Here is a 12,854-nt window from a genome sequence, read left to right as displayed (position 1 = left end):
TGTGCCAGAATGGTTTTTCTTCATCCTGATTGGTTGGGAGTCTTGGTCTGTGTTTATTGGTCTCGGGGTTTGCTGTGTTCTGCTTGATTGGTGTCTCTAATATCTTCTGTCTGTTTTTTGGCTCTTTTTGTATCTTGATTGGCTGGCAGCATTGTGTTACTTTATTGGAGGCCTTTAGTGCAGCTTGGCCGGGTAAATGGACGGCTATCATTAGTTAGGAAGTTGGGTTTCATCTGGGTGCCTGGTTGGGATGTGTTTGAGCTGGAGGTATCAGGGGGATCTGTTTGTGCCCAGGTGTTTGCCTGGCTTGTGGTGTGGAGATTTTTTTGTTTGTGAGTGCAGGCTTCCAAATGATTGACAGCCTGGTGGAATCATCTCTTCTATTCATGCTTTCTGGTCTTTTTCAATCTCTATGGCTTCTCTGATGATTCTGTGGCTAGGGTTTTCTATAGTGGCTAGGGTTTTGGTGCCATTGAAGTTGATGCTATGACCTGTGGCTTCCATGTGTTGGACTAGTGAGGAAGTGTGTTCCAGCTTTTTGACTGCATTTTTGTGTTCATCCAGGCGGGTGCTTATTCTTCTATGGTCTGTCCAATGTATGTGGCCGGGCATGATGCACAGGGGACTTCGTATATGCCTTGGTTTTCCAGGTCAATTTTGTCTTTGGGGTTTCTGAGGATGGCTGCTATTTTTCTGTCTGTTTTGAAGGCAGTCTTGATGTGGTGTCTGTATAGTATCTTACTAATTTTGTCTGTAGTGCCTCTTATGTAGGGCAGGACAGCTGTTCCATAGGTCTGTTCATCTTCTGGGTCTCTATTATGTCTCAGTGTGTTTTTGTGGATCAAGTTGGTGATTTTGCTTTTGTGGAAGCCGTTGGCTGTCAATATTTTAGTCAGGGTGCATAGTTCAGTCTTAATGTGTGTCTTGTCTGCCAGGCGTTTGGTTCTAGTAATTAGTGTTTTAGCCACGGAGTTTATCTGTGCTGGGTGGTGGTGGGATTGGGCGTTGAGGTAGCGGTTGGTGTGTGTTTTCTTCTGGTATATGGTGTGTCCTAGTGTGCCATCTGTTTTTGTAGATTAGTACATCTAGGAATGGTAGTTGTTTGTTTGTTTCTGTTTCCATGGTGAACTTGATTTTGGGGTGTGCGCTGTTTAGGTGTGTTAGGAAATTGTTTAGGTTTTCTTGTCCATGGGGCCAAATCACGAATGTGTCATCGATGTATCTTAACCATAGTTTGGGTTTGAGGATGGCATTGGCCAGGGCTCTGGATTCGAATTCTTCCATGAACAGGTTTGCAATGACAGGTGACAGTGGTGATCCCATGGGAGCTCCTTCTATTTGTTTGTATCTTGTATCTTTGCCTTCAAAACAGACAGAAAAATAGCAGCCATCCTCAGAAACCCCAAAGACAAAATTGACCTGGAAAACCAAGGCATATACGAAGTCCCCTGTGCACCATGCCCGGCCACATACATTGGACAGACCAATAGAAGAATAAGCACCCGCCTGGATGAACACAAAAATGCAGTCAAAAAGCTGGAACACACTTCCTCACTAGTCCAACACATGGAAGCCACAGGTCATAGCATCAACTTCAATGGCACCAAAACCCTAGCCACTATAGAAAACCCTAGCCACAGAATCATCAGAGAAGCCATAGAGATTGAAAAAGACCAGAAAGCATGAATAGAAGAGATGATTCCACCAGGCTGTCAATCATTTGGAAGCCTGCACTCACAAACAAAAAAATCTCCACACCACAAGCCAGGCAAACACCTGGGCACAAACAGATCCCCTGATACCTCCAGCTCAAACACATCCCAACCAGGCACCCAGATGAAACCCAGCTTCCTAACTAATGATAGCCGTCCATTTACCCGAAGCCAAGCTGCACTAAAGGCCTCCAATAAAGTAACACAATGCTGCCAGCCAATCAAGATACAAAAGAGCCAAAAACAGACAGAAGATATTAGAGACACCAATCAAGCAGAACACAGCAAACCCCGAGACCAATAAACACAGACCAAGACTCCCAACCAATCAGGATGAAGAAAAAACCATTCTGGCACAGCAACAGGCTGCCCCAAATTTAAATCTGAAACCACTGTAAAAGTCTGACTCACAGATGGACACAATACAGAAGCCTGATGATGGCAGATGAGATTCTGCTGAAACGTTGCTACAACTTTAAAAGCACCACTACTATGACGTGGGAAAATACCCGAACAAAGCTGAAGGCCATACATGTAAGTACCAGCGAAAACTTTAGAAAACTATATATATATATATATGTGTGTGTGTGTGTGTGTGTGTGTGTGTGTGTGTGTGTATTTTCTTAATGTTATTTGCTTTGTCCAATATACATATCTAGAGAGTAAGTCATATTAAAATTAATGGAACTAACTCTTAGATTGCTTTTTGCCAAATAACTCAGTGTTGTGACCCATCGGCTGCCAGCAAAGCTCGCTGCAGAGTCAGACAAGGAGGTGGAGGGAGAGCCTAGGTCAACTTTGGAGCCTTTGGAAGGCTCTGATGAGGAAGCAGAATCAGAGGCAGAGGCAGAGCCAGGGCGTTCTGTCCTCCCCCAGATGGAGAGATAGCTATCCTTGGGGCCTGAGATGAGTGAGAGGGAGGAACAGATTGGGCCCATCCCAGACGTACATATGCACAGAGAGGAAAAGATAGGAGAGCAAAGGAAAACAATAAGCTATCTTTCAAGGAAAAGCAGAAGTGAATGCTAGCCAGCCCCTCCTTGGCTGGGAAGTAGGGGTTTGGGAGTGGCCAGTAATCACAGACAACTGTTCACTTTTAGCAAGCAATTCAGATTTCTTGGCCCCGTCTGTTGGAACTAATTACGTTTGATTTTTGTTTATCCACATGAATGAAAGACTGTTCCTACCCTGTTTGAAAAGGGTTTGTTTGTATTCGTGAGTAAGTGGCTTATCATTACTTGCTAAGACTGGATCAGAACACTTAGAACAAGGGAAGATAGAAAGTAGATTCTATGAATTGTTGCTACATGGCAAGTCCACTCATTAGGAAATTTTAATTAATATATATCAAAATGGAAATGACATTAGTATGTAAAATCCCATGAGAAAATAAATATATGTTGTTTCATTTTCCAGTATAGTCATACTTTATGTTATCATTGCTTATGAGAGAGTTCATTTGAAATTGGTTTCAGGAAGAAAACTGATTCTTAATTCACAGAAAGTTACTTAGATGAATTGTATGCTCAGCCCAGTATTTTATGACCTGCTTTGCAGCAGCTTCTTTAAATTTAAAGATGAACACTCAGAAATGTCTGGCTTTATATTTCAGAATGTAAATTATTGCATCTAGAAATGTTTCTGTGCAAAGGAGGTATGGTTCTTTGAACAATGGTCTTCTTGCTTGGGGAAAAATATCTCAAAAAGCAAAGAGTAAAAGTACTTTCTTTTGTAATTATAATTCTTCCTTCTGTGTCTACTATATGTGGCAGGGATAAGAAATATTTGAAAAACCACATGGTCACCATCAGATTTCACAGCACAACATGTTTTCAAAAGTCATTGTAATTTGCGCAGAGGCTGGAGAAATAGAGAAAATACTGAAGCTGTTTTTGTACTAAAGAACATGGCATCTATTCACCTTCTGCTCATGCATTCCAAAAGTTTTTGATACTGTTATGATAATGTGACACCAGATACCTGGTTTGTAGTTGAAAGTATGCAGTGAAATCATGTTGCTCTGCAATGTATGCTTGGTGTCTGAAATGAAGCTTGAAGGCTTTAATGATGCCTCAAATGGCTCTGAATAAATACACTCCCCACCCAGCCATTATAATGACTTATAATTGGTACAATAATGTAATCATCTGGTGTTCATGACTATAGCATTCACTATACACTTTTGCTCTATTAAGACTACTCCTGTTTAATAAGCTCTTTTACTTAAGAGAGAAATGAATGATGTATCTAGGAATCTTATTTATTTTGAAAGTAAGGTTGATACTAATGTCAAAGGTGTCTCTTTATACATCGATATATGTCCAGTAGTGGGTTCCTACGTTGGTTGTTACCAGTTCAGTGGGTGATTGCATGTGCATGCGTGCCCCTAATGTGTGTGCACGTGCCCCTAACACACCAATCAGCTGAGAGGATGAAGAAATGAAAAGCTAGGAGTGACCCTCCTACCCACCCATGCGCTTGTTGCTTCTTTTATCCTTTCAGCTGATCATCGGAGGAACTGGTTTGGCTGTACCGGTAGTGTTTTTTTTTTACTACAGCCGAACCGGTAGCATACCACCATTGTATATGTCCCTCCTTAGTATTACCACACATTCATATGCAATTTAGGTAACTGCAAAGCAGGACAGATACTGTTATCGGTGCTAATAAAAATACTAGAAATATGATTATAGTTTTTCATCCTTTTTGAGCCCTGCTTTCTTTTTCTTCTTCTCAGAAATAGAAATATAGCACATATTATGATTTGTTATGTTTCATTTATCTTAGAAAATTAGTATATGTATGTGTACCAACATTATTGATTGATTACAACTTTCCCCAGACTAGAAATTCTGAATGTTGCAGTGCCAGCACATCTGGAATAAACCAAAATTGAAGAAAGTTGAAATAAAGTCTCTGTTAGACAAGAGAATCATCAACATGTGGGGGAAAAGTAAGGAAATATCATTCCAGATGCTACTCTCAGCTGGTTTAATCTGAAAGAGCAATTGCTGAGTTTGTGGGGCAATCTGTAGAAAAAGCAATGGGAAGATTATAAAATGATTTACATTGTAGAATGATGTCAAAAAATGCAAGTTTCTGCAGATAAGATTAAACAGCTTTTTTTTTTTTTAATACTGAGCGCAATGGGAATCAGAAACCAGAGCAGATGCTATGTGATGCATCTGAAAGAGAAAGTAGAGTGCAGACAGAATCTGTGACAGTCGTTTGAGAATAATATTCTACAGCAGAAACAAAGGACTAACAGTATATGCAACTAATTTAGAACTGATAGAGACTTATTAAATACCTAGCTCTTGAGTTTTCCAGAATAAAAAACTGTATAATCTTCAAGAGAACCTGATTTCTTGGCATTCTATAGACTTAAATTACCAGTTTTCTAGTTATCTGTCTTCTACATTAACATTACAGTAAACAATTCAGGATATACTGTATATCTACAGGTGAAACTCAAAAAATTAGAATATCATGCAAAAGTTCATTTATTTTAGTAATGCAACTTAAAAGGTGAAACTAATATATGAGATAGACTCATTACATGCAAAGCAAGATAGTTCAAGCTGTGATTTGTCATAATTGAGATGATTATGGCTTACAGCTCATGAAAACCCCAAATCCACAATCTCAGAAAATTAGAATATTACATGCAATCAATAAAACAAGGATTGTACATAGAACAATATCGGACCTTTGAAAAGTATAGGCATGCATATGTACTCAGTACTTGGTTTGGGCCCCTTTTGCAGCAATTACTGTCTCAATGCGGTGTGGCATGGAAGCTATCAGCCTGTGGCACTGGATGCTTCAATAAACCAGGATGCTTCAATAGCAGCCTTCAGCTCTTCTGCATTGTTTGGTCTCATGTCTCATCCTTCTCTTGGCAATGCACCATAGATTCTCTATGGGGTTCAGGTCAGGCAAGTGTGCTGGCCAATCAAGCACAGTAATCCCACGGTCATTGAACCAGGTTTTGGTGCTGTTGGCAGAGGAAAATGCTGGAAAATGAAGTCAGCATCCCCATAAAGCTTGTCTGTGGAAGGAAGCATGAAGTGCTCCAAAATCTCCTGGTAGACAGCTGAGTTGACCCTGGACTTAATGAAGCACAGTGGACCAATACCAGCAGATGACATGGCTCCCCAAATCAACAGAGACTGTGGAAACTTCACACTGGACTTCAAGCATCTTGCAGTGTGTGCCTCTCCATTCTTTCTCCAGACTCTGGGTCCTTGGTTCCCAAGGACCCTTAGTTTCCAAATGAGATGCAAAAGTTGCTCTCATCAGAAAAGAGGACTTTGGACCACTGAGCAACAGACCAGTTCTTTTTTTCTTTAGCCCAGGTAAGACACTTCTGATGTTGTTTGTTGTTCAGGAGTGGCTTGACAAGAGGAATACGACATTTGAAGCCCATGTCTGTGTGTGGTGGCTCTTGATGCACTGACTCCAGCCTCAGTCCACCCCTTGTGAAAGTCCCCAACACTTTTGAATGGCCTTTTCCTGACAATCCTCTCCAGGCTGTGGTCATCCCTGCTGCTTGTGCACCTTTTTCTTCCACACTTTTCCCTTCCACATAACTTTCTATTAATGTGCTTTGATACAGCACTTTGGGAACATCCAGCATCTTTTGCAATTACCTTTTGAGGCTTTCCCTCCTTGTGGAGGGTGTTAGTGATGGTTTTCTGCACAACTGTCAGGTCAGCAGTCTTTCCCATGATTGTGATTCCTACTGAACCAGACTGTGAGATCATTTAAAGGCTCAGGAACCCTTTGCAGGTGTTATGACTTAATTAGCTGATTAGAGTGGGACACTTTGAGCCTAGAATATTGAACCTTTTCACAATATTCTAATTTTCTGAGATTGTGGATTTGGGGTTTTCATAAGCCATAATCATCATGAGCCATAATCATCTCAATTATAATAAATCACGGCTTTAACTATCTTGCTTTGCATGTAATGAGTCTATCTCATATATTAGTTTCACCTTTTAAGTTGCATTACTGAAATAAATGAACTTTTGCATGATATTCTAATTTTTCAAGTTTCATCTGTATATTATATAATATTAGAGAACTAGTTTAGTGGAGTGGTAAGGCTAGAAATCATGAGACCCTGATTTTTAGTCTGTCAATAGACACAATACCAGCTGGATGACCTTAGACCAGTTGCTCTTTTTCAGCTGTAGGAAGAAGAAGATAAGAGCAAATCACTTCTAAAATCATGCCATGAAAATGTCAGGGAATAGTATGGGCAGTCTCCAGGAGTAATTGCTCTTTTAAAGGCATAAAATAAAATATTACAATTTTTTCTCAGGTCTTTTGCTTATGCCAATATATTTATTCATATATAAAAAAATCTATATTAAGACTTATGTGCACAACTTATGTATTTTAAATTTCCCTTCAATTCTTAATATAAATGTATTATCAAGATAATTGTGTCCTTTCTCCCCAAGCAGGCATGACTTGAAGAACATTTTGCATAAAGTTTTAAATTTCTGAGAAGTTTTTTAAATCAAAAAATTCCCTTTCCCCATAATTAGTTGTTAAATAATAAATTCATATTCATTATGATTTATTTTGCCATCAATATGATTACTATTTCAGCTTGTTTGATCAGCTTAAGAAACCCTAGAGGAGAAATGTAACTTTGAAGTTTACTCTTTAGAGGTAGAAAACAATAAATATTTACCAATCATCCATTATAAACTGAATAGCTTGAGAACATATAAAACATATCATATGTGAACAGAAAAAAATAATAATTTTAAAACCAAAATATGTTTTCTGAGTTCTTATTTCAGTAGAATAGTATGGAAAATTATGTGTGTGTGTGTAAGTATGTGATCATAATGTAAGTCCACCAGTTTATATGAAATATGTGTTACAGGGTGTTAGGTGGGCTTGTAGTGCAACTTACACATATAGTTCAAAGGATTTATATTTACCAGTTTGACTTAACACAAGATTAAGTGTTTTATTTAGTAGATAAAATTGTATTAGATTAGAATTTTTATTGCAGCCATGAATAAAGCCTTATACACAACAGATCATTTTCCCTCTACAGTACAATGAAATCGAAGTCCAGGATTGTCCCCCAAAATTTAAATGTACACATGCTTTTGTGGACATTGTCTTGATGTAGGAGGATGTAGTTTGGGTCGCAGTCTTCCATAGCTCTGGAATGGCCAGTTACCATTTACATCCAGATAAAAGACAATCGTTTCATTACACTGTATAGATGAGAGAAAGCAACCAAATATGAATCTTGATTTCATTATATATAGAATTGCATTTCATACATAGCAGTTATTGGAATGTTTTCAAAGTATTTAGCTTTTTAGCTTTTCTACAGAACATAATAGAAGTTCTTATTGTTCTTCAGATAAGCTGATCTGTTTCCGGTCTTTCTTGCCATAAAAAACTTAACAGAAGTTTGGAACCGAAGTTCTGAAATCCTTGTCCAAAGAGTAGATGAACTGTCTCTGTGATGGAGGGGAGGCTATTGTTGGGAATTAAATGGGGCATTAAAGAAAAGAGACCAACTACCATAAAAATAATGGTCAGGTGGCTCAGGCCATTGATGATAAATTTAAAGGTTCAGTATGGCAGATGTGTGTAATGAAGAAACAACTGTCTGTGTTGTATCTCTCTGGAACTTACTTGTAGATCTAATTTTACTTCCCTACCTGTTATTCTCCTTGCTCAATTTTGGCTCTCATTCTTCAGGCATTTCATTTTAAATTGAGTTTTCAGTTCTGTGAACCATTGTGTGCAAATAAATCATATAATTTACTTTGCTGTTTGATTTCACTGCAGTCTTTTTTCAGAGTGTATTCATAAACTGCAATAGAGCTTAGTAATAAGGTCAGCCAATGAGAGCTGAATTGGGGCCTGAAATTTAAAAGAGAGAATCTGGCCATGGTTTATGTCTGTTCTGCGCTCAGCTCTAAAGTGAAAGAGAAACTAATTTGCTTGCTTGCTGAAACTAGAGTTCTGCTCTGAACTGGACCTGTAATGTATCTGCTTCTATTTGCGTTTGCTTGAAACCTTTACTTATATAACCTTTACTTATATAAAATAAGTAAATGTACTGGTATTGTACATTTACTTATTTTATACAAAAGGAAGTTAATGAATCCTGCTGAGTCAGTCATCTGTGTGTTTTCTGGATTTGAACTTTGCTGCAAACTCTTAACATTTTACTTAGTAGGTATTGGGTGTGAATTCATCTGTACTTCACACAACACAATCATGTGTAGCATAACATGTGGTCCCTGTTAGAGCTAAAACTGACCCTGTTCAGTCTTATCCAATCTGTTTAGTTTTTAATTGTGTACCCTTCTGTATTTGAATAGTATTTTGGAGCAACCATCACAACTCCAATATTTCTATATGAAGTGATGAAAAACTACAACTATAACGATATGTAATTCTCATAGTTATAGGTTCCTCACCCTCAGTAGCTGATATCAGCCACCCCATTTTTATTCCAAAGAGGAATATTTTTGAAAAGCAAACAGCAGCAAATGCAATGGAGTACAGGTATGGCAACTCAGTGTCATCCCAGAAAAGCCCTCTGGTAAAGAAGGAGCATATGCTAGTAATTGTCTTGAAAGAGACAATAATATTTCAATACCAAATGTTGGAAGTAGCAGACAGAGGCAGCATCTCAGATGTCTCCTTTAGTTCCTTCTCTTACTCTTGTGGTAAAGGCAGTGATTTGAATTTCAGGATAAGAGTTGGGATTTTATAATGGGCCACTTCATTGCATTACTGGTAGTCTTTGACTTACAACAGTTCATTTAATGACTGTTCAAAGTTAAAATGGCACTGAAAAAAAGTGACCTATCACCATTTTTCACATGACCGTTGCAGTATCCCCATGATCACATGATCAAAATTCAGATGCTTGGCAACTGGTTTATATTTATGATGGTTGCAATGTCCTGGGGTGATATGATCACTTTTTGTGACTTTCCGACAAAGCAAAGTCAATAGGAAAGCCAGATTCACTTAACAATCATGTTACTAACTTAACAGTTGCAGTGATTCTCTTAACAACCATGGCAGGAAAGGTTGTCAAATGGTGCAAAACTCACTTAACAATGTTTTACCTAGCAACATACATTTTGGGCTCAATTGTGGTCATACTTCGAGGACTATCTGTATTGTAAAAAAGACTTAAACAAAGAAAGGAACAAATTCTGTCTTGTAAGGAGCTAAGAAATAAGAAAAATACTGTTGTAAAATAAGAGGAGTGTAAAAAGTTATTCTCTTTATTCCCCCCCCATAAACAAAAATGAATATTTTGATAGGCACAACAGTTAAACATGGAACCAGGGGATAGTAGCTCTAAAGAGTGAAATGGATCTCCATCTGTACCGTTGGATGATAAAAATTTGGTCAGATGGAGCTTGTGTAAGTTCAGCTGTTCAATACAGCTTGAGTCTATTATTTTGCTTGTAGATTATGCATGGATATCTTGTATTACTTAAGCACAACAATTATACCACCCCGGGGTAGCAAAAGAAAGTAATGACTGAAAGTAATGAAAGTAATGATGGAGGATCATGTTTGGAGCATGAATCAAGTGTCTTCCTGAATTAATTGGAATTATGCACACAAGATATTTGGCAGGATTCATTTTTCTCCATCCTCCTTGTGATTAATTGGCCTAAAAAAGGACAGTGATTCAACACTGCATCTTGCACTATGTTATTCAGGCCATGATGCAAATATTCTTATTTCTTGGTAGATCAGGGATTGCTTGGTAAAAACAGATATTATTTATTTATTTATTTATTTATTTATTTATTATTTATTTTGATTTGTCAATTGCTTACAAGATAATAGGTATAAGTATATACATAGTTATGAATACATGAAATGGGTATATATAAGAAAAATAAAAGAAACAATAGGACAGGGATGGTAGGCACGCTGGTGTGCTTATGCACGCCCCCTACAGACCTCTTAAGAAAGGGGTGAGGTCAATAGTAGACAGTCTAAGGTTAAAGTTTTTGGGGTTTCGGGAAGAAACTACAGAGTCAGGTAGAGTATTCCAGACATTGACCACCCTGTTGCTGAAGTCGTATTTCCTGCAATCAAGTTTGATACGGTTTACCTTGAGTTTGTATCTATTGTGTGCTTTGTATTGTTATGGTTGAAGCTGAAGTATTAATTGATAGGTAGGACATTGCAATGTATAATTTTATGTACTATACTTAGATCGGACCGAAGGCGTCGTAGTTTTAGGTTTTCTAGGTCTAGAATTTCAAGTCTGGTGGCATAAGATATTCTGCAACTGGTAGAGGAGTGGAGAACTCTTCTTGTGAAATATTTCTGGACTTTCTCAACTGTATTAATATCAGATACATAATGTGGGTTCCAGACTGATGAGCTGTATTCAAGTATTGGTCTAGCAAATGTTTTGTATGCTCTAGTTAGTAGTGTGATATTACCAGAGAAAAAGCTACGTAGGATTAGGTTAACAACTCTTAATGCCTTTTTGGCTATGTAGTTACAGTGGGCTCTACCACTTAGATCAATATTAATAAAGAACAGGCATGAAGCTTCCCTGCAAGACAACACAGAAAGAGTGTAGAGTCGGAAATTATTTGGAAAATATTTATTCTTCTTCATATTAAATTTGGCAAGATATGAATTACTGAATTGGATACCTGACTGAATTTTATAATGACCTACTCAAAACTCTTTTTTTTTTAAAAAATTAGCCATTTGTTGTTTTTAATTTCCAATAGAAAGTTTTTAGTAGCTGAATTCCTTTAGTTTTATCTTCCACCAATGTTCTATGTTATACTGTGATTATGGCTCATATATATCTTGGATTTTTCTCTCCATGATATTCCAAACATTATGTGTTAATTGGGTCCTTTTATTAAAAAAACATTAATTTCCTCTTCTGTATACCCATTATCTCTTGGGTATCACTACATCAGTTAAATGAATGATATATTTGACTTTAAACACTTTGTTTATCTGCAATATAATTATATCAATATATTGATTTTGAAGAATAATATTTTTGTCATTTGGTTTTAGTAGGAAAACATGGTATTTGTTTAAAACACTTAAAAAGATACAATGTATTTTTTCTTCTCCACAAATATTCTGCCATTAATCCCAGTTCTGTTTTACACAACTCATCCTAGTACTTGACATGTGTTTGTTTCTTAGGCTAATGTGTAAAACCATACAAGAACAAGGAGATTTCTGCAGTGCCTGATGACATTTTTTGATATTCCACACACACAAAATGTTCTGTCTCCACGTTTGGAGCAATAGTTGTAATGAATCCTAGTCTTGGTCGGATTCTCAGGAAGGGTCAGAAGGTGTGTTGATGAGGAGAGAGTCAAAACTACTGAAAGATGTTCCAGCCTTGGTTTGTTATCAAAGGACAGCAGGTATGTATAAATTCAGGTAGTTGTAGTAAAATTTAAGCTACCAGATTGTTCCTTAAACATATTTTATCTATACTTCCATGAAAGTGTTTGTTAAACTGCTTTACACCACTAATGAGGAGACCAAAAGCAGTTTAAATAGCAGAACAAAACAAATGAAATGTCATAAATTAACTAAAATTTGAGTTAAAAACCTTTAATTATGTTACATTATAAAATGTAACAGGGAGATAAAATGGTTTTCATTTCCCATTTAAATGCCACAATTTCACCTTTGAGAGACAATTTTATAATTGAGGTGTTGCCTCAGTAACACCCTCTGTTGCAACAAGCGAAGTACTGTTTAATTAAAAAATGTAAATCATAGAAAATGTTTCATTTCTGATAAGGAAAAGCATTCTGAGGTTACCTGTGGTGTCACTTTAAATATAACATTGTGCAGCTCCCATTACCCACTCAATGTATCTGCTATCAAACAGATGTTATAGATTGTGCCCTTAGAAAATATTGCTGTCTATATTGTGCTATTAATACGTTTATTTACAATTTAGTATAATTGCTGTAAGCCCTTAATGGAACTTTCTTATAGGAAGATGTACTCTTCAACATATACAACATATAACATATATACAGAGGTGAGCTTCAAAAATTTTAGCAACAGGTTCTCTGCCCGACTGTTGGGTGGGCGTGGACATGGTGGGCA

At 37.3% G+C, this 12,854-nt stretch overlaps 1 protein-coding gene across 2 annotated transcripts in view; it reads left to right on the top strand.

Moving 5' to 3' along the window:
- Positions 1–12,074, top strand: part of TAFA2 (TAFA chemokine like family member 2) — a 96,311-nt gene extending 84,237 nt beyond the window's left edge. For both annotated transcript variants that reach the window (XM_026667672.2, XM_087967953.1), the window contains exon 5: positions 11,928–12,074. In XM_026667672.2, coding sequence (XP_026523457.1) covers positions 11,928–11,939 — 12 coding nt within the window. In that variant the 3' untranslated portion in view covers positions 11,940–12,074. The remainder of the gene's footprint in view (positions 1–11,927) is intronic.
- The last annotated feature ends 780 nt before the right edge of the window (positions 12,075–12,854 follow it).

The sequence above is a fragment of the Notechis scutatus genome, chromosome 6, assembly GCF_049901735.1.
Source record: "Notechis scutatus isolate UNSWTSFEM ecotype Mainland chromosome 6, rNotScu1.2, whole genome shotgun sequence".
In the NCBI taxonomy this organism is placed as follows: domain Eukaryota; kingdom Metazoa; phylum Chordata; class Lepidosauria; order Squamata; family Elapidae; genus Notechis; species Notechis scutatus.
The sequence above is the reverse complement of the archived record's forward strand: the minus strand, read 5'-3'. Positions and strand labels throughout refer to the sequence as shown.